The following is a 27270-nucleotide window of genomic DNA, read 5'->3' on the forward strand; positions in this document are numbered from 1 at the left end:
CTGTCGGAGTGCACAGGCCCCCAGCCGAGCGCCCAACACCCAGGTTCCGGGCCCACCCTGAGGCAGCCTCTTGGAAATCTCTAAGCTGGAATGTGTGCGTGAGCCATTGCCCTCTTTGTGTGTGAACTTGAAGCGAAATCTGGGCGAGGCGGGGCCGTGCTGCTAGTAATCGGACCCACAGTCGCGGTTCAGAGAAGCCCCAAGCTTCCCCAGCCTCCCGCAGCACGACGGGGAGGGCACGAGGCGCCTCTGTCCCCACCCCAGAGCACGGGGCGCGCGGCAAATGGCCTGGTGACCGCTCCGCACCCCCCCCCCCGCCCCCTGGGAGCGTGCTCTCCCGCCGGACCCTGGGACTCCAGAGAACGCGGAGGGCGCGAGTACACTAAGATATACGACCTTCCCTGGGGACCCGGAAAGGGCACAACTGCCTCTTGCAACTCCGCCACCAGGACGCCTTGGGTCACCAGGCCCGGGGGAAAACTCGTCCACATCCCAGGCTCTCGACTCGAGCCGCAGCTCACGTCCTGCGCCCCTCCCGCGTGCCGCTCTGCTCCTCCCTAGTCCCGCCTCCAGCTCCGCCTGGGCGCCCAGAGGGTAAACGAGGGGCGGCGGGGACCGCGAGGAGGGGGGGGTGGACGCGGAATTTCCCAGCGCGGGGGCTCTGGCTTCCCCTGCAGCTAGGCAGTCTCTTTCTGTTTACGGAGAGAAAGGGGAAATGGAAAAGTCGGGGAGGCGGTGGCTGGCGTCCGCTGCGCCGCCCCTGGGCCGGCTCAGACGCCGTGAGTCAGGGGCAGAGCACGGCGGTCTGGACGTGCGGGCGACGCGGGGCTCACTCGTCCGCTCGGGTCTGGACTGCGCGCCACGCTCTGGGGTCCGGCGCCCTGGCTCCTGTTTCTGCCGCTGCTGCCGCCGGATCCCGGTGGCCCGGCGTGCCCGGCTCGCACGGGCCTGCAGCCAGCGTCGCACCGAACCTTCGGGGGTCCGCGGCTGGAGCGCTTGGCCGGCGTGGGAGCGCCAAAGCCGCAGGTAACCCAGGGTTGGGGGTCTCCGGCGTGTCTTTCGGGTCGCGTCCCGCCTGGGTGCCCCGGGGATTCCCATGCAGAAATGGAGGGTGACCCCAGCAGAGGGGAAAACTCTGGCGTGGGAAGAGGTGGGGGCGTGCCCACAGCTGCGCTCGCGGGTCGCCGGCTGCACCAGGCACAGCTGGAAAGCACCTTGCGCAAGGGTCTCACGGGGTGCAGACTCGCGACTCCTCCCCCTTCCTCCTCCTTCCCGGATCCGCAGGGCCCGGGCAGTGCTGGTCCGGGCAGTGCGCGGGGAAGCGGGGACCCGCTGTCACTGCGCCTCCCGCCGCCGACACCGCCTGGACGGCCGCGCTGTCCCTGCCCCAGACCCGGTGAGTGCAGCTCGGAGGTTGGAGGACCCGACCCTCCCAAATGCTGGGTGCTTTGATAATTTACAAGCTTTTTAGGCTCCCTTGACTTAGAGAACCAGGAGGAAGGGAGTGGGAGTGTGGGCTGGCGGAGCCCAGAGACTTGTGAATGGCTGGAACTAAATTCAAGTTTGTAACCTGGACTGTATCCCGTGACTAAAGGAGTCATAGCAGAACACGAAGGCTGGGCTTTTGGTCTAAGAAAGAATACTAGGAGAAAAAAAAAGTTATTTTCACGGAAGTTGTTTTCGAGCGATAATGCATGATCAGGACTGACTGAAATTTTTCTAGCTCTAGGCGGAGAAGGACGCCCAGGGATAGTCCCCATAGTTAACAGGGGAAGCCACCCGCTGCCTTTAAGAGTGAAACGTTGCGATGCTTGTCTATTTCACTTTGGGGAAGACAAGATAAAATGCTGCTCTTGATAAAAACCGGGACAGAAAGGCTCTTGCAGTTGCTTTACATACTTGTAGCCTGAGTCGTGTGTGCCAAGGAACGTGTAATCCACTTCCAGCTGACGCCCCCAGCTCTCTCCGAAGGATTGAGGTTTGTGTGCAGGTCGTCTGGCAGATGGCCCATGAGGACTTTGTCGTGTAAAGAAAATGGGAACGTGGAGGCATCTAGAGGTTTTGAAGCAGAGTGGCGGTCCTTCCTTCTATACCCCTGAAACGCATAATTCCGGGGCTTCAGAGATGTGCCCTGAGGGAGAATATACTATTTTGGCAGGATCTATCTATCTATCTATCTATCTATCTATATCTATCTATCTATCTATCTATCTATATTAGTATAAATATATATATACATTTTTTTTTTTTTTTTTTTTTTGAGACGGAGTTTCACTCTTGTCGCCCAGGCTGGATTGCAATGGCGCGATCTCGGCGCACTGCAACCTCCACCTCCACCTTCAAGCGATTCTCTTGCCTCAGCCTCCTGAGTAGCTGGGATTACAGGCGCCCGCCGCCATACCCGGCTAATTTTTGTGGAGACAGGGTTTCACCATGCTGGCCAGGCTGGTCTTGAACTCCTGACCTCAAGTGATCCACCCTTCTTGGCCTCCCAAAGTGCTGAGATTACCAGCATGAGCCACTGCTCCCGGCCTAAAAAAAAAAATTTTAAATGGGAAATAACACAAGGAATAGTCATTCTTTGTGAGGCAGAAGCATATGCTGGTACGTTGGCCATTTTCATTCACACTTGCCAGGAAACACTCACATTTTGTTTATGTATGTGGAGGCAGCCAAGAGTATTATGTTAATGTTTAGGAACAGAATTTCCTCGTGATTCTATTGCTGATTTCTGAAATAATTCAGTGTAACTAGTTTTGACTGTATTTGCACATCTCTCCAATTCCAAAAGCTGGCATAATTTTCTGTTTGGTTAGGAAGCAGGAATTTTATGAGGACTTTTATTGTAAATTGTGTCAAGGGAAAAATCATCTTATACTAAACGTCTTTATTGCCAAACTAGAATACCTTCACAATCTGAACTTTCTAGGTGGCTACAGATCATGAATAACTCAGAAACCATTAGCTTATTGTGTGCTTCTTTAAGGCTGGAAAGGGCTGAGGCTTTTTGCAGGAGCAGTTAGCAGGCGAACTGGTCAGCAGGGTTTCTGGGGAGCATAGATTTGTGTGACAGGGGCCCTGTGTTGCTAAGGAATTAATGCAGGCACTGAGAAAAGTCTCAGTGTCAGACACTCCTCCACCTCCCGGGTCCTGCTTCCCTCCCTCTCCCCTTTCCAGGCAACTCACAGTTTAGGGGTGTGGTTGTGTGTGTTTAAGCTCTTGGGTTTTACATATAAATGCTTGAGACTTTCTGCAGGATTTAAAAACCAAAACCTTGTATTACCGCTCTTTTAGGATTTGTCTTTTAGAATCTCCAGTCCTCACAGGAAAACCCCCCAATTAACAAAATAAAAGAATAAAAAGAATACTACTACTAATTTTTTTTTTTAAAAAACCTCTAAAATTTGTCTTCCCGGATCAGCAGAGTGAATTTGAACTGTGTGGACATTTTTCCTCTTTCTTTCTTGAGTCGTGTTAGTACTGAGAACTTTTTTTTTTCTGTCAAGTCATCCATTTGATAAATAAGTCCAGGAGACTTGGATCCTTTCAACCCCTGAGGCCCCAAATTAGGCTGTTTTTGTTTTAACTTCTGTGTTTCCAGTAAATTCGACAAGCAGAAACTGCAACTAGATGGCTCAGTAAAACCGATGTCAAATGTTCCTCCATTAATCTAAGAAGTTCCTTTCCTAACTCAGTAGACTCCAAGAACCTGAATCACAATCTCCCTCAAAGATGTACAAGATCTCGGGAGGGGAAGCTGCCCCCTCACTCTAGATTTCACTGTGTTGATAACAGCCATCAAAGCATTTCATGGGTTTCTGCCTTTTTTCCTCTCTCTCTTTATGTCTTGTTTTAGATACAATCTTCTTACTGCGAAGAAGCCAGGGGAATAGGTAGCCACATCTCATTTGCAGATAAGAAAGGAAGCTAATGCAGTATCTGCAAAGCCAGGAGTCCGACTCAGTACTTTTCTCTCTCATGCATATAAAGCAGCTAAAAATGACACAGCTTATTTACCATGCCCCTGACACTGCACTGAGCACTTTATGAGCTTGAACTCTTTTAATCCTCACGACCACTTCATGAGGTAGGTGCTGTTATTACTTCCATTTTACAGATGGGGAAAATTGAGGTTGAGAGAGGTTAAGTTACTTGCTCAACGTCATGCAAGCAGTAAATGGGAGTGTGGTGGGGAGGTGATGTGATTTGACTCCAAGCAGTCTGAGACCAGAGCAATGTTGGATTGCAGGATGCTAGACCACTTTCCTCAGACACAATTCATACGTCAGAAAACGACCATCAAGTAAGTGAATGATGACACTAAATTGCATGGTTCTTTTGTCAAATGAAATGCACTGAGAGGCAGATGGCTGGGTCATGCATGCAGGTGGCTCTGCAGTGGAGCATTTCCTGGAGCTTTGAAATGAAGCTCCAGGTTGATCAGAGATGCGTGGCTTTAGCCCTGAGTGTCCTGTGTGTTAAAGGCTTCTGCCTTTCAGAACTTGAAATACCTTTCAGAAAGAGGCTGTGCTTTTGGGAGTGCAAACGATGATTTAAGTAGACCAATGTGCCTTGAAATTCTCTTAGATCTCTTAGAGCTTTTGTCTTTTCTCCTTCAGAACAGAGTTGTTCTAAAATCCTGAGTAACAACATCAGTTTTTACTCTTGCTTTACTTTCTTTTTCTCATCTACAGATCTCCAAGTGTGGCAGCTGATTTGTATATAAGAGCTGAAATGCAATTTTGGTTAATATAGTCACTTGGCCTTGCTTATGATATATTTGACTTTCCTGGCTTCTTTCTACTACTCACAGCTTCTAGAGGGCTGTTTATCTAGATATTAATCTTCTGGGACCCTCAAGATGTTTGCTTTGCACTATTAAAGAATTCTGGTCCTAAGGGAGGACAGCTGAATCATAGGTTAAATGCATCGTCATCTTTCTCATACTCATCGCTGGGAGAACAAGGTTCCCTGTCACCCTTCCAATTAGCTGTTTAACTCATTTGCATAAGAATCATTCCTGAAACTTGACCTATTGCCATCAAATTTGTTTAGATTGAAATCCATTTTTCCAGCTTCTGGCTTTCAGGGCCTGAGTTTTATTTGCCAAGTTAGCTCCTGCATTTCGTGAAGAGGTTATTTTTCTTTCAAGTCACCGGAGGCATAAAAAAGCCATAGCGATTTTTGCAGGGAGGGTGCCACTTTGGGGGAATAGCTGGGTTGTGTAAAGTTGGAAGCCCTAAAGAGCCGGAAGCCTGAGTTCTTCAAAGATTCCTGAGCTGCTCTTGATTGGTGTGTATGCGTAGTGAAAGTTTGTCTTCAGTGGCTGTAGCTGATACCACTGACTCCGTGAGTAACAGTAAGCTCTCTGGGTCTCAGGTTTCCCCTCTGCAAAGTGAGCTGGACTAAAGGTTATCTTAGGTCCCTTTCTGCACTGTCAACTTGAATTCACACACACAGTTGACACAAAACCCTCGTTTTCTGAACAAAGGCATATAAAATCCTGTTGCCAATCCTTGTATGTTAGTTTCCCATTGGTCTTGAATGCAGATACAAATATCGTAAACTAAGGATTTGTGTTTTCTTTCCTAGACTCTCTGGAAAGCGCAACAGTAATGGAGTACATGAGCACTGGAAGTGACAATAAAGAAGAGATTGATTTATTAATTAAACATTTAAATGTGTCCGATGTAATAGACATTATGGAAAATCTTTATGCAAGTGAAGAGCCAGCAGTTTATGAACCCAGTCTAATGACCATGTGTCAAGACAGCAATCAAAACGATGAGCGTTCTAAGTCTCTGCTGCTTAGTGGCCAAGAGGTACCATGGTTGTCATCAGTCAGATATGGAACCGTGGAGGATTTGCTGGCTTTTGCAAACCATATATCCAACACTGCAAAGCATTTTTATGGACAGCGACCACAAGAATCTGGAATTTTATTAAACATGGTATGTTTCTTTCCGATCAGTTGGGTGCTGTGTGCTCAGCTTTCCTACTGCAGCTTCATTTAATGCAGAGTGGTGTTTGAATTTGGTTTAGATGGGCTGCCAGGTATGATTTTAAAAAATGTAATCATCAGTAAGAAGTACCTCCATGTCAAAGATGCAAAAAAAAAAGTCTTCATTAAAAGTTCTATTTAAAGACTCTTGATCATATTTTAGTAGTATTTCTACAAATAGGTCATTAAGAAGGATGTATTTTGGCTGGGCACAGTGGCTCACGCCTGTAATCCCCGCACTTTGAGAGGCCGAGGTGGGTGGATCACTTGAGGTCAGGAGTTAGAGACCAGTCTGGCTAACATGGTGAAACCCCGTCTCTACTGAAAATACAAAATTAGCCTGGTGTGGTGGCAGGCGCCTGTAATTCCAGGTACCTGAGAGGCTGAGGCACGAGAATCCCTTGAACCTGGGAGGTGGAGGCTGTGGTGAGCTGAGACTGCACCACTGCACTCCAGCCTGGGCGACTAAGTGAGACTCTGTCTCAACAACAACAACAACAACAAAGAAGAATGTGTTTTAATTTAACAATTCACTAAAAAGTTTATTCATCAGTTATGCAGAAAAGAAAGGCTTAATGAGACTTCTTTGTCTGAGAGGAGAATAAACACTTTGTCATTAATTAATCTTCTTGAAGGTTGAATTATTTGTTCTTTTCTTGTCACATCTTGAAATGTTATTAATTTATTTCTGCAAAAATGTAGTATGTAGGCAGTAAATAGCTATCCACAGATTCACTCTCTTTAATTGGCAAAGTATGAATGGCAAATGATATATTTGCTTAATCATCGCAAGTATGCAAATCATGCAAAATATTGTGGCAACATTTTGTTGCCCTAATAGTAGATCAGGTGATGTGTTTAGGTGTGCCTGGGATTCTGTCAGGCTTTTAGTATGGCAGAGGTGAACGTAGGTGCTGGCTAAAGGTAACCTAATATTTTTAAAAAGAATAATTTGCAAAGGAGTAGGTGGTAACTTACAAAACATGCTTATGGATGAAAGTGACGCCCTTTCTTTTGGTGTATCTAAATGGCAAAATGGCTAATGTAGGGGGAAAGTCAGTGCTGAGTGAGTATGGAGTCCAGACAAAGTACTTAATTATTTTGGTTTTTTTTTGCATACTACATTCATTTAATTAGAAACAACACAGTAATTTAGGTCAGGTATGTAGTGAATTGTTTTGTCAGAAGCCAGTCATATTCAACCATAGCTCACCATGGAGCAAGATCATATTTTGCACTGTTGTGTGACTGCTTTGGTCTGGATCTATCAAGCTCTATTTAATAGTCGACTAAGTACTTTACCTTCAGAATATTTCTTCCTTTTATAAATGAGAAGTAATCATTTGAACTAGAAGCCATATCTGATTTTCCCAACTAAAGGATAGTTGGAGAACTCGGGTTCAAAGTTATATATATGTCTATACCGAGAAATATAATTGTTTGTGTATTTCTCTCATTTTTAATGTATTTATTTGTTAAAGTGGGAATTAATTTTTTTAAATCCTGCTCCTTCTATAAAAATGAGTATTTTAAATGAAAATATGCAGAAAAAACCAAATTATTCTTGCTTGTAAGCATGCAAAGACTTAGGTATGTTTGCCTATTCCCCTGGCCTATCTGGGAATGTACAGAAAGAAATTCAGGAAAATTAGAAGAAATACAAAAAAATAGCCTTCTGAAGTCTTTTAGGAGTGGGACCAGAAAAGTTAATCCTAAAAAGGAGAGAGACTAAGACATTAAGAGGAGGGTAAAATTGTATCAGCAAAGGGTTTGAGTAAAATGTTGTCATTACCTGCCATGGGTCCTGTACTCTTTAAATGAACAAGTACATAATTAAGGAGAATTCCTTTTTTTTTTTTTTTTTTTGGACACAGAGTCTTGCTCTGTCACCCAGGCTGGAGTGCAGTGGCGCAATCTTGGCTCACTGCAACCTCCGCCTCATGAGTTCACGTGATTCTTCTGCCTCAGCCTCCTGAGTAGCTGGGATTACCGGCGCCTGCCACCACACCCGGCTAATTTTTGTGTTTTTAGTAGAGACGGGGTTTCACCATGTTGGCCAGGCTGGTTTCAAACTCCTGACCTGAGGTGATCCACCCGCCTTGGCCTCTCAAAGTGCAGGGATTATAGGCGTGAGCCACTGCGCCTGGCCAGGAAAAATTTTAAGAGTAAACAAATACATAAGTAAAGGCAGGGATCTTGAAAAACTTGAAAAAGATTTTTATTTTAAAAATGATCAAGAATATAACATATAAAACAAGAAGACTGAAAAACAGAATAGAATAAGAGGAGGACCTTAAAATCCACTGGATCGTAGACATGGCCTCACTAGGCAAATCGACCCAGTGGTTGATGGCTCTGGGGGACTGCAGTTGACTTTCCTGCTACTCACATTAAAGATGGACTACATTGCTGTGCCTGCTAGGTAACCCATCAGAGCTCCATGATTCATAAATGATAGCCTAGGGATTGGGACTGTCATCTCTGAACATAGTCACTTCAAGACAGTAGTGAGGGAGGCAAGGCTTGCTTTCGGCTCCCTTTCATCCTCACATGGAACATTGGAACCACCCAATGTTCAAGATCTTTCTGTTCCCATCATCTTCCACCCACTACCCTATCAAAAACTTTACTCATTGGGCTTCATTTGCTGCTCTCTAACTCTCAGCTTTAGGAAAATAGCAGCTGATAATCTATTACACGATTGGTTCCTAGGTAAAATCCATCTATACGGTGTATCTACATAGGGATGGGGAAACTTTCATTCAAGTATTTACCTATTCATTTGCTAGACATAGCTTGGACATCTACAGTGCGTCAGGTGCTAGAGATAGTATGGAACAGTCTGTGCCTCTGGGAGCTTGCTGCCTGGTACATGCAGGATGCAGTTAAATAGGCATTTATAGTAGAATGTGCTGCTTCCCAGCATACCTGCACCCTGTTTCCTCTGGCAGTGCACAGGCAGGATACCTTACATAGCCATGAGTGTGGTAGAAGGAAGGAGAATGTCAGCACAGCCTTCCAAGAAGGATTGATGCCTAAGCCGAGGTCTGAAGCATTGAATTGGAGTCAGCAGGATGAAGTAGAGAGGGTTCCAACAGCATGTGCAGAGACCCAGAGACATAGAGACCTGATGTGTTCAGGCAGCCAACAACCACAACACCATAGAGTTATTTAGACAGGGTGCAGAACCAGGAATTACAAAAGTATCCTGGAGCACAGTCATGTTCAGTGACTGTGTGTGTGTGTGATTTTACTAAAAATAATATTTGTTAAAGATCCCACCAACATCCAGCAAGACCTGGGGAAGAAGCTTTGGGAGACTAACCTGGGAATTGCTTTGGGTAAGAGTGCTGCATGTTATTTAGAATCTACGCTGATTCATAACCTGGTCTGGGAACAAATAATCTAAAATGGGTTCCAAACACTCAACTTTGTGGTGGTTTTATGGGGACTGAAGGACCCCATTCCTTCACTTTTTTACAACTTTATAAGTGTGAAATGCTGACGATGTTCCTTAGGGCTTAGTCATGGAGTTATGGCTTCTCAGAGTTGAAAAAGCATTTAAGATACTTGAGTCCAGCCCTCCGTCTAGTACTCAAATAACGCTGTTCATCATCTCCAATAATTGGTAGAACATTTTGGTCTATTCTTGAAAATCTACTGTGACAAGGAGCTTATTACACACTGGGACACAGTTTCCTATTTGTCCAGTCCTGACTGTAAGAAAGTTCCCTTCCTTATATAGAACCAAAATTCATCTCTGACCATTTAGTGCAAGCCCTACTTGTTGGCCATTAAAAAAAGTACATATCATGAGCAGTTTTGAAGATGATGGGCCCTGAATTAAAGTACCTGTGTTATGTAGTTCAGCTCTGAAACGGATTAGCTGTGTGACCCTGGGATGGTCATTTCACCCGTCCTTTCCTCAGTTTACTCGTCTATAAAATGGATAACATCACGACACTCCATAGGGTTGATATTTGGAGCAATCAATGAATACACATGACCTAGTTACACATAGTGAGTGTTAAATGGACGCAAGGCCTTGTGGGAGTTGCTGTTGTATACAATTGTTACACCCCTTCCTTATGACAGTCCTTCCAAAATTTTTCAGATTGCATGTTCCCCAGATCTTCTCTCTTCTTTCACATGCATTTCCAACTGTGTCCATGACTTCTCATGAATTGTACTGTTAACTTTTCTCATCATCTGGGCAGGACGCTGTGAACTCAAGCTGGTATTGGTGTCTATCTTGGGGCCATATTTTGAATGTGAGGATCCATTCGTTGTGATCAGCAGAGTAGGACAGAGCTAGCTTGGCCTTTGTGCTAGATAATATGCCTGCATGACTAGAGATCAATACCATGTCTGTTTCATAGTAGCATATCACACAGGTCACTTGTGGAATTTATTCTTACTATAATACTTAAAAATTTTTCTCAATATGCTGCTTCTTGGCCTGGTGTTGTTTAGTATAAATGATGGTGATCTGGATGAGGAAATAGAAAGTGTGCTTATAATGCCTGCCCTTAGAGATGATTTTGATAAGTTGAAGAATTGGCAGAGATAAGCAGCATAGCGTTCCCTAAGATGGTTTGATAGGGCTGGGTGTGGTGGCTTGTGCCTGTAATCCCAGCACTTTGGGAGACTGAGGCCACTTGAGCCCAAGAGTTTGAGACCAGCCTGGGCAACATAGTGAAACACCCATCTCCACAAAAAATAAAAAAGTCAGCCAGGTGAGGTGGCACACACCTGTAGTCCCAGCTACTTGGGAGGCCAAGGTGGGAGGATCGCTTGAGCCTGGGAGGTTGAAGCTTCAGTGAGCTGTGATGGGGCCACTGCACTCCAGCCTAGGTGACAGAGCAAGACCATGTCTTAAAAAAAAAAAATTATAAGGGCCCCTAGAAAGAAGAAAAACACCTATCTAAAATTTGAATACAGGGTTCGAGACCAGCCTGACCAACATGGAGAAACCCCATCTCTACCAAAAATATAAAATTAGCTGGGTGTGGTGGCACATGCCTGTAATTCCAGCACCTTGGGAGGCTGAGACGGGAGCATCACTTGAACCCAGGAGGCGGAGGTTGTGATGAGCTGAGATCATGCCATTGCGCTCCAGCCTGGGCAACAAGAGCGAAACTCCGTTACAAAACAAAACAAAAAAAGAAAGTTAAATACAGGGGACCTGGGGCTAGGGGAAGAACCAGGCATTTGCAGAACTACAAACTGGTCAGGACTTGCACATTACACTAGAAATTCAGGGCCAGCCTAGGAGAACTCACTCCAGCCACTGCACTCAAGCCTGGGTGACAGGGCGAGACTCTGTCTCAAAACAAAAACAAACAAAAAAACCCAAATTGGGTTACAACAAATTTAGGTTGATAAAACTTTCACGAAAGTGAGTTAAACATAGAGATGGTTCACTGGAGGGTGCATTGAAATCAGGCCTGTAAATATTTAATGACAAGAAAGGGAAAATCAGCAAGTGCTCTTGAGTGTCTAAATGTCAAAAGGGACTAAATCCATCATGTTCTCAGCATGCTGCAAAAGAGGCTTCCAGCAACCAGAGGCGACATACTTCTTGAAAGGAAGTCATCTTTCAAACAAGGCAAGACCGCCATCTGCACTTATTCATGTTAGCCCTAGGGCCCTGCACAGGGTCTCACACAGCAGAAACGCTCAGTAAATAGTTTCTAAATTTAATGACTTCATATTTCTAAGCATTAGAGTTAGTCTCTGCTTTATTCCCTAATAGTGAACACATCTGTTTGTGGGATGTGTAGCTAAACTTAGCAGTGGTGGAGCTGACTGAATGGCCCTTACAGTTACTAGAACTATTTCTGTAGCCTTGTCCCAAGTGAGAAGTCCCACGCATCTGCAGATGAATCAGGAGTTCATTCTCTTCCCATGTCGTAGATTTGGGGATTTGTCACCTTCCCTTCAGCTGTTGCTGCTGCTGCTTTTAAATTTTAAACAAAATAGAAATGGGTTCTCAGTGTGTCACCCAGGCTGGTCTTGAACTCCTGGCCTCAAGCAGTCTTCCCACCTTAGCCTCCCAAAGTGCTGGGATTATAGGCGTGAGCCACCACACCTAGTTGTTCAGCTTCTTCTGTTACTTGAAATAAGTTAAGGTCCTTTAATAGTTTCACAGTTCCTGAGCCAGGCGCCATGGCTCACACCTGTAATCCCAGAACTTTGGGAGGCCGAGGCAGGTGGATCACTTAAAGTCAGGAGTTCGAGACCAGCCTGGCCAACATGGTGAAACCCCGTCTCTACTAAAAATACAAAATTTAGCCGAGCGTGGTGGTGCACACCTGTAATCCCAGCTACTCAGGAGGCTGAGATGAGAGAATCCCTTGAACCTGGGAGGCAGAGGTTGCAGTGAGCCAAGATCATTCCATTGCACTCCAGCCTAGCCAACAGAGCAAGACTGCATCTCAAAAAAAAAAAAAAAAAAAAAAAAAAAAGAAGAAGTTTCATAATTCCTGAATTCCGAATCAGAAGCTGTAATATTACTGATTACATTGAGGAGAAACTGGTACTGAGGTGATTTATCCCTTGAAAGAACACTTTGGACATGTTACAGACAGGTATTCCAGATCGCATTTCCCATGAACTACCATATTATTTTGTTTTAATTTTGATTATAATTATTTTCTCTTCTAATTTTTTCCTCTTTAAAAATTGAAATATATTTTATATATAGCCAAATACACAGATGTTAAATGTCCAATTTTACGAGTTTTGACAAATGCATGTGCCTCTGAACCCACATTGCTATCAGAGTAGACCTCTTAATTTTTGTTTTATTATTTTAAAATTTATATTGTGTTTTTATTTCTTTCTGTAGAAATGAGGTCTCGCTATGTTGCCTAGGCTGCTCTTGCCTCAAGATAGCCTCCTGCCTCAGCCTCCCAGTGTGCTAGTATTACAGGCGTTATCCACTGCTCCCAGCTGTCTCTCAATGTTTGAATCAACTAGTTTCAAAACTTCTAAGAGTCAGCTTGCTTGTGAACCCTGGGAGGTCAAGGATCAGCCATCTCTTGTTCATGGCTGCCTCCGCAGCGCCAAACACAGTGCCTAGCAACTTTTTTGCACACAATAGATACAATGCATGCAATAGATATTAAGTGAGTAAGTAGATGAGAAGTAATTCAGCCCTCACTTAATTTACATAGCATTGTCAACTCATAGCTCTGGCATACGCTGTGGTTTTCCGAAATCTTCCATGATCATCAGTTAATTTTGATGCTCTTTCTCTGTATGCATCATGTGTGAGTAATAGCTATGTGGACTAACAGGTTCGCACATTTTAATAGAAACAAGTCAACCTGCAGGCACGGTTTATATTTACGCAATCTTTATTTTCAACCTTCTGGTTGCCGTAGTCATGCTTTTTTAGATAAATAATTTTTAAAGTTCTATTTGGCAATTAATTACTCATGAGTAGGTGGAAATATGACCAGGTCTGACCAGGCACCTGTGTCTGTTACATGCTCTCTCTGACTTCCTCAAGCTCTAAATATAGGTCTGTACAGTTGGTAGGATTAAGCACGGTGACATTAATTTCGTAACTGTGTATCAGAATGCTGCTAAAATAACCAGTTTCCTAATGGAAACGTAGAAAAAGTCAACTTGACTGAAGTCCTCACCCTCTCACATTTTTATTTTGCTGTAGGTCATCACTCCTCAAAATGGACGTTACCAAATAGACTCTGATGTTCTCCTGATCCCTTGGAAGCTGACTTACAGAAATATTGGTTCTGATTTTATTCCTCGGGGAGCCTTTGGAAAGGTATACTTGGCACAAGATATAAAGACGAAGAAAAGAATGGCGTGTAAACTGGTATGTGTTATGTAACTAGATAACCCACACTGTGTGTTTGGCATTCTGGCTTTTGTTTGTTTGTCCATTTGCATTAACCAAAGATTTTTATCCTTTGATTGGATCTTATCTAAGGGTGCACTGCCTCAAAGCATTTGTTTTTCTGAATTCATTGGCTACTTGGGGCCATTCAGCCCCAAAATCTCTGTTTAGGAGCATAGTTGATTTTAATCTAGATGATTACAAGGAAAGTGCTGGTTTTTAAAGCACTGATTTGGATAAATAACATCATCACTCTTGGAGAGAGGTAGAGAAGAGCCATCCTGCGAAGTAGAAGCAATTCTATGTGATTCTCCTTTCATTCAGCTGCGGAGGGGGCCAGGCAGAGGCAGATTGGGAAGGAGGTAGCCTTCTCAGGAAGGCAGATTTAAAAGGCTGAATTTAAATATATCAATGATTGAAAAGACCCTATCCCTTCTTTTTTTTTTTTTTTTTTTGAGACAGAGTCTTGCTCTGTTGTCCAGGCTGGAGTGCAGTGTCAGGGTCTTGGCTCACTGCAAACTCCACCTCCTGGGTTCAAACAATTCTCCTGCATCAGCCTCCCAAGTAACTGGGATTACAGGCACCCACCACCATGCCCACCTAATTTTCATATTTTAGTAGAGATGGGGTTTTGCCATATTGGCCAGGCTTGTCTCGAACTCCTGACCTCAAGCCATCCACCTGCCTTGGTCTCCCACAGCACTGGAATTACAGGCGTGAGCTGCCGCACCTGGCCTGATGTGGTTTTTCATTTTGATTTAGATGGGGGTTACATTTGTACATTCAGTTGATAATTCATTGAGTTGGACTCATCATTTTTACACTTTTTTGTATGTCTGTTTTGCTTTAATTAATTTTTCAAAAAGTACAACAAAAAATACACTCACTTTTGATTTAACAAAAAATAAAATAAATAATTGCCAAATATTATGTCTTGGTCTCTCCTATTGTAATAAGAGAGTAGCTGGGATTACAGGCGTGCACAACCAATGCCTGGCTAATTTTTGTATTTTTTGTAGAAATGGGGTTTCGACATGTTGGCCAGGCTGGTCTTGAACTCCTGGCCTCAAGTGATCTACCCACATTGGCCTCCCAAAGTGTTGGGATTACAGGCATGAGCCACCGTGCCCAGCTTCAGTGCTTATTTTAAATACGTTGCTATAATAGAGTATGAACTGTGGCAACAAACACTTCATACTATTTCACAATAAACTGAAATATTGAAAATACAACCTAAAATCTAGGTACCAAAGATACTGTTGTCTAATAGGTGGGAAATTATCTCTTTTTTGATTCATTCATAATTTGAAAACATTGGATGGATTTCTGACTTCTAAGTGAAAATAATAACTCATTATTTTGTTTTTTATTTTCTTGTTCTGAATTTTATACTGAAAGCTGACTAACATAGTTAAAGGCAGATCTGAGGCAAACAGTATTGTACCTGGGCAGTCCGTTTTCACACAGGGCAGAGTATTCTTGAGGACATTTATTTGCCTTTTGGTTTTTGCATCGACCTATATTATATATTTTTAAGATGACTTTGGGGTTGTTTAGAATCTCGCTCGTATTTTTGTGTTCCAGATTCCAGTAGATCAATTTAAGCCATCTGATGTGGAAATCCAGGCTTGCTTCCGGCACGAGAACATCGCAGAGCTGTATGGCGCAGTCCTGTGGGGTGAAACTGTCCATCTCTTTATGGAAGCAGGCGAGGGAGGGTCTGTTCTGGAGAAACTGGAGAGCTGTGGACCAATGAGAGAATTTGAAATTATTTGGGTGACAAAGCATGTTCTCAAGGGACTTGATTTTCTACACTCAAAGAAAGTAATCCATCATGATATTAAACGTAAGTATCTTTGGACATACACCTTTTTGGCTCAAAGAGACTAGTTATTCAGGAGACAAACAAGCTCCTTCCTGTAATCTGAAGACCCTCCATGAAGGATGGAAAGCTCCCTCAGAGCACCGTCCATCTTCCTTCTCCAGAGACATGTCTTAGAATCATGCGGGGTTACTAGAGCTTTCCAAGTCATACAGAAAGATTACTTTGAACAGTTGTTGAAAAGTTATAGCTACATACCTATTAGGTACTGCTCTGTTAAAAAGGCTTTTAAAATTGCAGTTTAGGCTGGGCGTGATGGCTCATGCCTGTAATCTCAGCACTTTGGGATGCTGTGGCACGTGGATCACCTGAGGTCAGAAACTGGAGACCAGCCTGGCCAATGTGGTGAAACCCTGTCTCTACTAAAAATACAAAAAAAAAAAAAAAAAAATTAGCTGGGCGTGGTGTTGGGTGCTGGTAATCCCAGCTACTTGGGAGGCTGAGGCAGGAGAATCATTTGAATCTGGGAGGCGGAGGTTGCAGTGAGCTGACATGGCGCCATTGCACTCCAGCCTGGGTGACAACAACAAAACTCCGTCCCCTCCCCACCAAAAAAAATGCGATTTACTTAAAAACATACAAACACAGAGACAAATATTTTTGAGAAACAAATACCTCTTTCATTTTGTATACCAATGTAATAATAATCCATTAAACACAACTTTGATAACTGTTTTCTAGGAGTCTGATATGATGAGGAAATAGGTAAACCTTTAATAGCCAGTACTAAATTAGAGTGGCATAACTTTTACTGGGGGAAAAAAATGGGTATTTTACTTTTCTGCTTTAGAAAAGTAGCTTGACAACAATATGCTTATGTCTTAGAGTTTGAAACTCAAGTTCTTGACCATTATTAATGGCTACAATCATTCATACCCACATTGGCTGAATTCCTGATGGATCCGAAGTGATTTTCACCTAAAATCTGAGATGCATTCTCCCCTTTTGAATATAATACACCCATCTCACTAGAGGAAGCATTTCAGTCTTTTCTGATTTGAGATTCATTATTGTTTCAGATAATGTTTTCATTTGACTTATGAATATATAAAAAATTTTATCTTAAAAAATTTCCTCTCATTTTAGCTAGCAACATTGTTTTCATGTCCACAAAAGCTGTTTTGGTGGATTTTGGCCTAAGTGTTCAAATGACCGAAGATGTCTATTTTCCTAAGGACCTCCGGGGAACAGAGGTAATTATATTCACATGAAAAGGGTTACTATTTTATTAAGAATAAAAAAGGAAAAATTGTTCTATAATTATCGTGGGAATGAAGGACAAAGAAGGGAAAGAAATCCATTGCATTAAATCATTATTATCCTTGGAACACGTTTAATGAGCACTTGCTCTGTGTCAAGTACTAAGTTTAGCACTTGATTTTTTATTTTATTTTTTGCTATGTTAATTATAATACATAATAGTATTTGTAATATACATGTTGATATATAGAACATTTCTATATATAGAACATATATAGAACATTTATAAACAATGTAATGACAAAATAGATCATATTTGCCCGGTGTGGTGGCTCATGCCTATAATCCCAGTGCTTTGGGAGGCTTAGGTGGGAGGATTAATTGAGCCCAGGACTTTGAGACAAGCTTAGGCATCATAGCAAGACCCCATCTCTATAAAAAAAATTCGTTCAGGCTGGGCACGGTGGCTCACACCTATAATCCCAGCACTTTGGGAGGCTGAGGTGGGCTGATCACCTGAGGTCGGGAGTTCGAGACAAGCCTGACCAACATGGCAAAACCCCATCTCTACTAAAAATACAAAATTTGCTGGGCATGGTGGTGGGCACCTGTAATCCCAGCTACTCGGGAGGCTGAGGAAGGAGAATCATTTGAACTCGGGAGGCAGAGGTTGAGGTGAGCCAAGATCCCGCCATTGCACTCCAGCCTGGGCAACAAGAGTGAAACTCCATCTCAAAAAAAAAAAAAAATTAGTTCAGTGTGGTGGTACACCCCTGTAGTCCCAGCTAGTTGGGAGGCTGAGGTAGGAGGATTGCTTGAGCCTAGGAGTTCAAGAATGCAGTGAGCCAAGGGCACTCCAGCCTGGAAGACAGAACAAGACCTTGTTTCAAACCCTCCCCTCCCCCACAAATAGATCATATCCACAGTTCAGCTTTATGTTGTGTGGTTTTGGTTTTGGTTTTGGTTTGTTTTGTTTTGAGACAGAGTCTTACTCTGTGGCATGATCTCAGCTCACTGCAATCTCCACCTCCTGGGTTCACACGCTTCTTAGCCTCCTGAGCAGTTGAGATTACAGGTGTGTGCCACCACATCCAGCTAATTTTTTGTTTATTTTGCTTTTTCAGTAGAAATGGGGATTTCACTATGTTGGCCAGGCTGGTCTTGAACTGTTGGCCTCAAGTGATCCTCCCGCCTCCCAAAGTGCTGGGACTATAGGTGTGAGCCCCCGTGTCTGGCCCACAGTTCAGCTTTCATAATAATTGTAGAATTATAGTTAACTTTATAATAAGTTTAGCCCTTAAAAAGCAGTATGTTATTTAATCCTTACAACAACCCAGTTGTTGTAAATACTATTATTGTAAGCAGATTCTATTGTTATTCTCATTTCACAATAAAGGAAATAAGTTTGCAGAGATTAAAATAAAGTGTCCAGAGTCACTCAGTGACAGACTCTGGACTTGAACCCAGTTCTTTCTAAGTCTAACCCTAAAGTCTAACTGCTACATAACTTTAAAAAAATATACTACTATATACATTATTAAAATATATTACTGATATAACTAATATCACTTTGTTTTGGCTCAATGACAGTCTTAATTATCATGATCATTAATATTTATGAGGACTTTGAAGGCCTCTCTTTGAGCCTAGGAATCCTATAATAAACCTCAAGTAGTGAGCATCAATGTATCTTATTTAAAGATGTAAAATAGCACTCATGTTTAACTCATCTGTGAAGCAAAAAACGACCCAGAAAAGCCTTTCTTTCCTGACTCTAAATGAGATTCTGAAAAATTCATTCGAGGGCTTCCAAATAATATATTTAACATTCACATCATTATGCTGGCTGGTTGATTCAATTAGCAAGTGTCCGCTGAGCATCTGCTATGTGGCAGGTTCTTGTGGGCACCAACAAGGAAGCATGAGACAAGGCAATGAAGAGCAAGCCTTAGTGGTACTCCAGCAATCCTCACTCTTTGGTAGGGGACTTACTTTAAATTACCTGAATTATTGAAAGAGCAACTGTTTAGGGATGAGCATGGTGTTCCCACACCTGTAATCCCAACCCTTTGAAAGGCCAAGGAGGTGGGGGTGGTTTGCTTGAGCCTAGGGGTTCGAGACCAGCCTAGGCAATATAGTGAGACCTCATCTCTTTTGAAAAAAAAAAAGAAGGAAGAAAGGAAGGAAAATGGAGGAGGGAGGGAGGGAGAGAGAGAGAGTGGGAAGGAAGGAAGGAAGGAAGGAAGGAAGGAAGGAAGGAAGGAAGGAAGGAAGGAAGGAAGGAAGGAAGGAAGGGAGGGAGGGAGGGAGGGAGGGAGGGAGGGAGGGAGGGAGGGAGGAAGCGAGAGAAGAAAGAAAGAAAGGAAAGGAAGGAAGGAAAGGAAGGAAGGAAGGAAGGAATGATGGAAGGGAAGGAAGGAAAGAAGGAAGGGAAGAAAGGAAAGAAAGAGAAAGAAAAAAGAAAGAAAGAGAAAGAAAGAAAAAGAAAGGAAGAGAGAAAAGAAAGAGCACAACAGTTTAGTTCACAGTTGATTGTGATGGGCACAAGGTTGGGTGCAAGCAGGAAGGTAAATGGGTGTAAAATTGCCTCCTTGGCCCCTCACCACTACTGGGGGAAGCTTCACTGCCTGAGCCACTCAGCCCCATGCCCTTCTCTTTGCTGGAAGTGCCCATAGGAAATAGAGAGAGGGTCTTTGACTGCACCTCTATGTCAAGGTTACCAGGTCAGTCTTGGTGTTCAATCAGATGACAGCCCTTAGTCTAGTTTAGCTAGTATACGTGTTGCACTGAACTGGATTGCAGCAACAGAAAAATTATCTTCCTTTCAAACCAAGATTCTTCCAGCCTGGGCAACATTATGAGACCCCCATCACTACACAAAGTAAACAAACAAACAAAAACTTTACTTTTGTAAAAATGGCATGGTGGTGCATGTCTGTAGTCCCAGCTACTCAAGAGACTGAGGTGGGAGGATTGCTTGAGCCCAGGATGAGGCTGCAGTGAGCTGTGATTATGCCACTGCACCCATAGCCTGGACAGTAGAACAAGACCTTGTCCTAAAAAAAAAAAAAACAAGATTCTGTAAGTGCTTTCTCAACTCTCTCAAAGCCAAGACTCTCCGGGGCAACAGAAGAAATCCTTCTTTTGCAAATATTACCGAAGTTATTATTGAAAATACTCAAGCAGGGATTCTTGATAGTTTGAGCCGAACAATATTCAGAAGGGAAACTGTAGTTTGTTTGTTTGTTTGTTTTTAAGAATGCTTAGTCCCTAGATCTTAAAAATACTTTACCAAAATGTGAGATCTCATAAGACTTAATGCTTACGACATGTTTTCTTTGGAAAATGTTTCAGCATATTTGGCGTTAGTCAGGAGTTCAGATATGTAATATTCCACCACCCTTTTTCCTGGAACCAGTTTAAGAAACAAACTATTTATGGTATGAAAGATGGAAAATACTTTTCTCTTCCTGGCAGTGTGGTGAAGTCGAACATTTTGCAACATTGGAGAAAGAAGTGTTCTTTCTGGGGCTGTCTAGCAGAATGCATGAATGTGAGATAATAACATATTTTACTCCTGAGTAGTATTTGGATCAGGTTATTTTTGGCAAATGCAAATTGCTTTTTGTGAGGTGCAAAACTGAGCCTCGGTGTTTATAAATATAAACCCTCTTCTAATCAGCCTGCATTTACTATCTGCCTAATACACACGAGTTGAAGTTTGGTAATGAACAAAGTTGTGAAGTCACCAATGAAACCTTTCAACAAGCTTGCTTTTGCTCTTCCTACTTAAAGAGCTAGGAGATCAAATTAGTCAGTCAACTGTGCAGATTGGCTGATGTTAGAATTTGATCATGTGGCTACTGCACAGTCATAGACAATTTCTGATTTCTGCAGTATAGCTCCCAAATGCAAATCCTGCTTACCCCTGTTTGATTTCTCTCTCTAAGCATCGGTATTCAGAGCATTCTACTGTAACCATGTAATACACATACAGGGTTAATCTGGTGTGTACAGAACCAACTGTTTTTGAGTTACATGGTACAGAGAAAGAATACATTGTGAATGTGAATAACAAATCAGAATTACTTTTAGAACTTGGTCCTTTTTGAAAAGTCCTTCTAAGTCTGCTAGGTTTTACTTTTGTAAGTTAACTATATAATCATCACACGCACATATACGCACACATACGGTCCCTTTCCCTTTCTAATAAACATATTGAGAGGTGAAGGGTTCGATCACTGACATCAAGGTTTTCTCTTGCTCCGGTGCCCAGCCCCAAGGGTGCAGAACTCTCAGAGAGCCCTGTCTTGGCCCCACCAGGGATGTTTCATGCCTTCTAATCAGCCAGAGTGCTTGAATATCATGCTCTGCTGCTCCGTGATCTATCTGGTAGTTGGTAGAGCTTGAAGAACAAGAGCCCTGAGCCAGGGTTTCTGCCTGAGGGGCAGCACCCAGGCCACCAGGCTTACAGATGCTCCATCTCCCCAGGCTGCCTAGGCGTGCAGTCACGTAGAACCTGCAGAGCCACCTCTGCACAACCCCTGTTGCCTACACCAGCAGTGAGCACTCGGCCCAATCCTTGCTGTATTGGCGGGGAGGAGGGGGTACAGGAGAGAAGGTAGGCATCCTCTATGGACAGTTAATAATACCCATTGCATTTCCTTTTCTTTTTTTATTTGATTGTGTTAATAACACTTAGCATGAACTCTACCCTCTCAACAAAATTTTAAGTATACAATACACTATTGTTGACTATAGGTACAATGTTGTGCATTAATTTTTTAACTTTGTGATCTATTTAGTAGCAAAGTCCTTCTGGAAATTCCTTTGGCTTTGCTGCAGGGAAAGCTTGAGAACAGGAGCTCAGTTTGACCTGTTTGCTGAGAGCAAAAGGAAGCTGGCCCGGAAGTGGCTTGTAGGAAGGAGTTGAGCAGGGTTAGGGTGGGGAGACTGGGCAGTTTCTTCAGTTTTTGTAAGCTAGTTCTCTACTTACTTACCCTGAAATGTATTCCGGGAACACTGACCTCCGTTCTCTTATTCACGTGGCAGACAGTGTACAAGCTGTTTCAAGCGAAATATTGATAATTAGGATATTAACTACTATATGTCTGCACCAGCCATGAATACAAATAACTGGTCACCAGTGTTTACTGTATTCCTTTTTTAAAAAATGTTTAATTAAATTAGGTAACTAACTAATTTGTAAAGATGGGGGGTCTCCATCTTGTCCAGACTGGTCTCAAACTCCTAGGCTCAAGCAATCTTCCTGCCTCGGCCTTCCAAAGTGCTGAGATTCGGTGGCTCACGCCTGTAATCCCCGCACTTTGGGAGGCTGAGGCAGGTGGATCATGAGGTTAGGAGTTTGAGACCAGCCTGGCCAACATGGTGAAACCCCCTCTCTACTAAAAATACAAAATTAGCCAGGCATGGTGACACACGCTTGTAATCCCAGCTAGTTGGGAGGCCGAGGCAAGAGAATAGCTTGAACCCGGGAGGCAGAGGTTGCAGTGAGCCAAGATCGCGCCATTGCATTGCATTCCAGCCTGGGTGACAGATGGAGACCCCGTCTCAAACAAAACCAAAAATAAACAAAAAAACCCAAAGTGCTGAGATTATAGACATGAGCCACCATGCCCCACCTCTCTTTGTTTCTTTCTTAAGTTTAGAAATAAATGCTTCTTAGAGAAACTATTTATAAAACCAACCCCGTTTATTCAGCATGGACTCATGAAACCAAAAATAACTTATACAATGTTAATATGGCTGCATTTAATATTTAGTCACTGGGCTACATGGTAGGTAAAAATAACAGATAGTTTGTAAAAATGACTCTTTAGAATCACTTTCACAACATTACACTTTATTTTTTAAGTTTTTCCCTTTCAAGACATTTGTGTTAATACCCTATAGACTTATATCGCCTTTTATCATTGCAGATATTTAGAGGGTTAGCAATGTAACAACAAACAGATCAAGAAGTCTATTTGTAGTTCATTTAAATATAAAAGGAATTGGCTGTTAGTAGAAAACTTAGCTGCACCTGATCAGTGTACTGCAGAACTTTGATGAGTGGCAGTCCCGGATAGATTCCTGGTTCAAGTCTCTTTGCTGCCAGATCAACCAGAAAAGGGTGTTTTTTTGTTTTGTTTTGTTTTGAGACGGAATCTCACTCTGTCTCCCAGGCTGGAGTGCAGTGGTGCGATCTTGGCTCACAGCAGCCTCCACCTCCCAAGCTCAAGCAATTCTCCTTGCCTCAGCCTCCCAAATAGATGGGATTACAGGTGCCCACCACCATGCCCAGCTAATTTTTGCATTTTTAGTAGAGACGAGGCTGGCTTTGAACTCCTGACCTCAACTGATCTGCCCACCTCGGCTGGGATTACAGGTGTGAGCCACTGCGCCCAGCCAGGTGTTCTTTATCGGACTGCAGGGACACCTCCAGCAAGAGCTGCATGGTTCCTGGGGAATGCCTGCATTATTCTCCTAGTTTAAGGCGCATGAGTCAATTTCCTAAACTGGAGTAGGGAAATGGAACCCCACACAAAGGAGGGGAATGAAGCTGAATGTTTGCCACTTCTTTTTCAGATTTACATGAGCCCAGAGGTCATCCTATGCAGGGGCCATTCAACCAAAGCAGACATCTACAGCCTGGGAGCCACGCTCATCCACATGCAGACGGGCACCCCGCCCTGGGTGAAGCGCTACCCTCGCTCAGCCTATCCCTCCTACCTGTACATAGTAAGTACATAGTAAGTGGGGTTCAACCAGGCCTGGGGCGGGGTAGGGGCTGAGTTATGCATCCCGCAGGCTGGGAGGGACTGCTCTGCCTTCTATACCACCGCCATCTGAATGAGGGAATGGTGAAATGACAGGTAGCTACAAGTTCTTCCCATGTAGAAGCAAGCTCCATTCTTGCAAAGAAAACATAGCTATTTTATTGGGAGCTTACTAAAATGTGCATTGGGCATAATTATGCTATTCCATTTTATGTGTAATAATGCAATACTACTAGCATCAGAGTAGCGTAAGTGTATCAGCCACTGAAGTTGTATATGTTCTTTGAACACTTAAAACATTTTTTATTATTAATGTTCACACCAGGGTGGCTGGTAGTGGAACATGCAATTCCCATTTTACTGTTGATAAATTCAGGAGCAGACACTTCCCTGTTACTACATAGTGACTTTTGGGCCACTGATTTGAAGCTGTCACTGACATTCAAACCTAGCACTTATCTTTTGTAACATTAAACCAGAAGATGGGTTTAACCTGGTATCCTTTAGAAATTAAACGGTGGCTCACGCCTGTAATCTCAGCACCTTAGAAAGCCAAGGCAAAAGGATCTCTTGAGCCCAGAAGTTCAAGACCAGCCTGGGCAGCAAAGCAAGACCCCATCTCTACAAAAAATAAAAAAAAAATTAGCTAGGTGTGGTAGTGTATGGCCTGTGGTCCCAGCTGCGTGGGAGGCTGAGGTGAGAGGATCACTTGAGCCCAGGAGTTCGAGGCTACAGTGAGTTGTGTTCATGCCACTGCTCTCCAGTCTGGACAACAGAGCAGAGACCCTGTGTCAAAGGGAAAAGAAAAAATAAATTAAAGGGAAACTTGCTTGCTTAAGGGCACGAACTGCATTTGTTGCAGGGCATGTGGTGGGAAACGGATTACTTTCTAGGTCCTGTTACTACCGTGCGTTTGCTGTTGAGGGTGTATCTCCATACCTTTGATGCTAAGAGAGCTGGTTTGTTCATAGATCCACAAGCAAGCGCCTCCACTAGAAGACATTGCAGATGACTGCAGTCCAGGGATGAGAGAGCTGATAGAAGCTGCGCTGGAGAGAAACCCCAATCACCGCCCAAGAGCCGCAGACCTACTAAAACATGAGGCCCTGAACCCGCCCAGAGAGGATCAGCCACGCTGTCAGAGTCTGGACTCTGCCCTCTTTGAGCGCAAGAGGCTGCTGAGTAGGAAGGAGCTGGAACTTCCTGAGAACATTGCTGGTAAGGACACGCTGCTGTGTGCCGTACCCTTACTTCCCTTCTGTTTCTGTCCACATCCAGCCTCTAATGTAGTTCATGAAAGCACTTGGAAAAAAGGGAAATAACTTCTTGAGTACCATACCTTGCTTGAGAAATTTCAGCAAGATTAACAGAAGCAGGTTTTTTTTTTTTTTTAATTGGCTAATTTAGCACCAAATTATAATAGATTTTCAGTGCAAGTGTAGGTAGCACAGTCACTGGAAAATGCTTCTGACTTGCTTTTCTACAACTTGCTTTTTTGCAACGTTTGTCTTAACTCACCTTTTTGTTGTTGTTGTTGTTGTTGTTGTTGTTGTTTGAGATGGAGTCTTGCTTAGTTGCCCAGACTGGAGTGCAATGGCATGATCTTGGGTCACTGCAACCTCTGCCTCCTGGGTTCAAGTGATTCTCATGCCTCAGCCTCCTGAGTAGCTGGGATTGCACGTGCCCACCACCATGTCTGGCTAATTTTTGTATTTTTAGTGGAGACAGGGTTTTACCATGTTGGCCAGGCTGGTCTCTTAACTCCTGACCTCAGGCAATCCACCTGCCTCCCAAAGAGCTGGGATTACAGGTGTGAGCCACCGTGCCCAGCCTAACTCATTTATATTAAGCCACCCCAGTCCTTGGTGGGGGAACATCATGGCACTGCCCTGCACAGATAAAATACTGAGTTTGAAGTCAACTTGCATTTCCATCTTCCTTGGCTTAAAATCTTGCCAGTTGTAAATTTTTCCCACTTAAGAAAGTCTGTATGCATTCCAGGAACATTCAATATGCACAGACAAGGGTTTCCATTTTTATTAAAAATCTGTGGCATTCTTAATCCATTTAGGTCCAAACCCAGATGTCAAACCTGGCGCACTTATTTATATTTCTTCGCTGCTTGTCTGACTTTTGTGTATTTAAAGAGAACGATCTGGCTGTTGGAAAAATATGCCAGGATTTCTAACTAATTTCTTGTCTCCATTGACTCCTGTTTGAACTTTTTGTTCTATGTCCTATTATGTGAACTTATCCATAATGTTCCAAGACCCATCTTTCACACTTAAGACACTGTTTTATTAGGCCCCAAAGGATTTATTTCACTGCAGAAGGAACAGGTATTATTTGGCAGGTTTTCTTGTAACTTACTTTTTAATGTTTTCCTTTTCAGATTCTTCATGCACAGGAAGCACTGAGGAATCTGAGATGCTCAAGAGACAACGCTCTCTCTACATAGACCTCGGCGCTCTGGCTGGCTACTTCAATCTTGTTCGGGGACCACCAACACTTGAATATGGCTGAAGTGGCATGTTTTGGCATGCCACTTCAAAAAACATGTCATGTTTGCTCTAAATTAAGATAGCGTTGATCTCCTTGGGGGCTGGTTCTGCTGCCTTGACACAGGGGCCCTGGACAGTGAATGGTGCCAGTTTTGAAGGAGCAGTGTGACCTCCCGTGACCCATGAATGTGCCTCCAAGTGGCTCCTGTGTGTTTGACTTGTGAAGCTATCTGATAACGCACCAGGTCTCAAGGTTCTCATTTCTCAGGTGATGTGATTCTAAGGAAGGAATTTGAGAGTTCACAGAAGGATCGTGTCCGCTGACTGTTCCATTCACTGTGCAACTTTGCTCAAAATTTTAAAAATACCCATCACGAGGATAACAGAGTAGCCTAAAATTACTATTCTTGGTTCTTATTTAATTATGGAATCTTCATTTTACTCAGAATAGTTGTTTTGTGTATATTGGTGTATATTATATAACTCTTTGAGCCTTTATTGGTAAATTCTGGTATACATTGAATTCATTATAATTTAGGTGAATAGAACAACTTGAATATCGTAGCAATAAGCTGGACTAGTGTCTTAAAAATGGCTAACTGATGAATTAGAAGCCATCTGACAGCAGGCCACTAGTGACGGTTTCTTTTGTGTTCCTATGGAAACATTTTGTACTATACATGCTATGCTTAAGACATTCAAAACATGATGTTTTGAATGTGGATACAACTGTGTAAACCACATAATTTTTGTACATCCCAAAGGATGAGAATGAGAAGAAAAATGAACACTTTTGTAAATTATTGATGATGCTCCTTTTGTAATTCTTATGACTCAATTTTCTTTTAAGCATTTGTATATTAAAATAGCATACTGTGTATGTATTATATCAAATGCCTTCATAAATCTTTCATATATGTGTGTATATATATGTATTTGTAACATTGTAAAGTATGTGAGTAGTCTTAAGTAAAGTGTGTTTTACATTATGCAAATAAAACCCAACACTTTTGTCCAATGTGACTGGTCAAATCAACTGA

The 27270-nt window shown here is 43.1% G+C and overlaps 2 protein-coding genes across 3 annotated transcripts in view; one reads left to right on the top strand and one right to left on the bottom strand.

The window, feature by feature from the left end:
• LOC126963361 (10 kDa heat shock protein, mitochondrial) overlaps nt 1–27270 on the bottom strand; it is a 328484-nt gene that overhangs the window by 243043 nt on the left and 58171 nt on the right. The gene's annotated exons all lie outside the window — the stretch shown is intronic.
• Nucleotides 909–27248, top strand: MAP3K8 (mitogen-activated protein kinase kinase kinase 8). 2 transcript variants are annotated; one of them, XM_050805639.1, is made up of 8 exons: nt 909–1026; nt 5593–5951; nt 13680–13847; nt 15453–15714; nt 16837–16943; nt 23539–23691; nt 24701–24947; nt 26122–27248. In XM_050805639.1, the coding sequence occupies exons 2-8, from the start codon at nt 5616–5618 to the stop codon at nt 26250–26252; spliced, it is 1404 nt and encodes a 467-aa protein (XP_050661596.1). In that variant the 5' UTR covers nt 909–1026; nt 5593–5615; the 3' UTR covers nt 26253–27248. The 2 variants fall into 2 exon arrangements, with proteins under 2 accessions (XP_050661596.1, XP_050661595.1); XM_050805638.1 differs by lacking the exon at nt 909–1026 and adding an exon at nt 1051–1396.

Source organism: Macaca thibetana, chromosome 9 (assembly GCF_024542745.1).
Source record: "Macaca thibetana thibetana isolate TM-01 chromosome 9, ASM2454274v1, whole genome shotgun sequence".
Taxonomy (NCBI): domain Eukaryota; kingdom Metazoa; phylum Chordata; class Mammalia; order Primates; family Cercopithecidae; genus Macaca; species Macaca thibetana.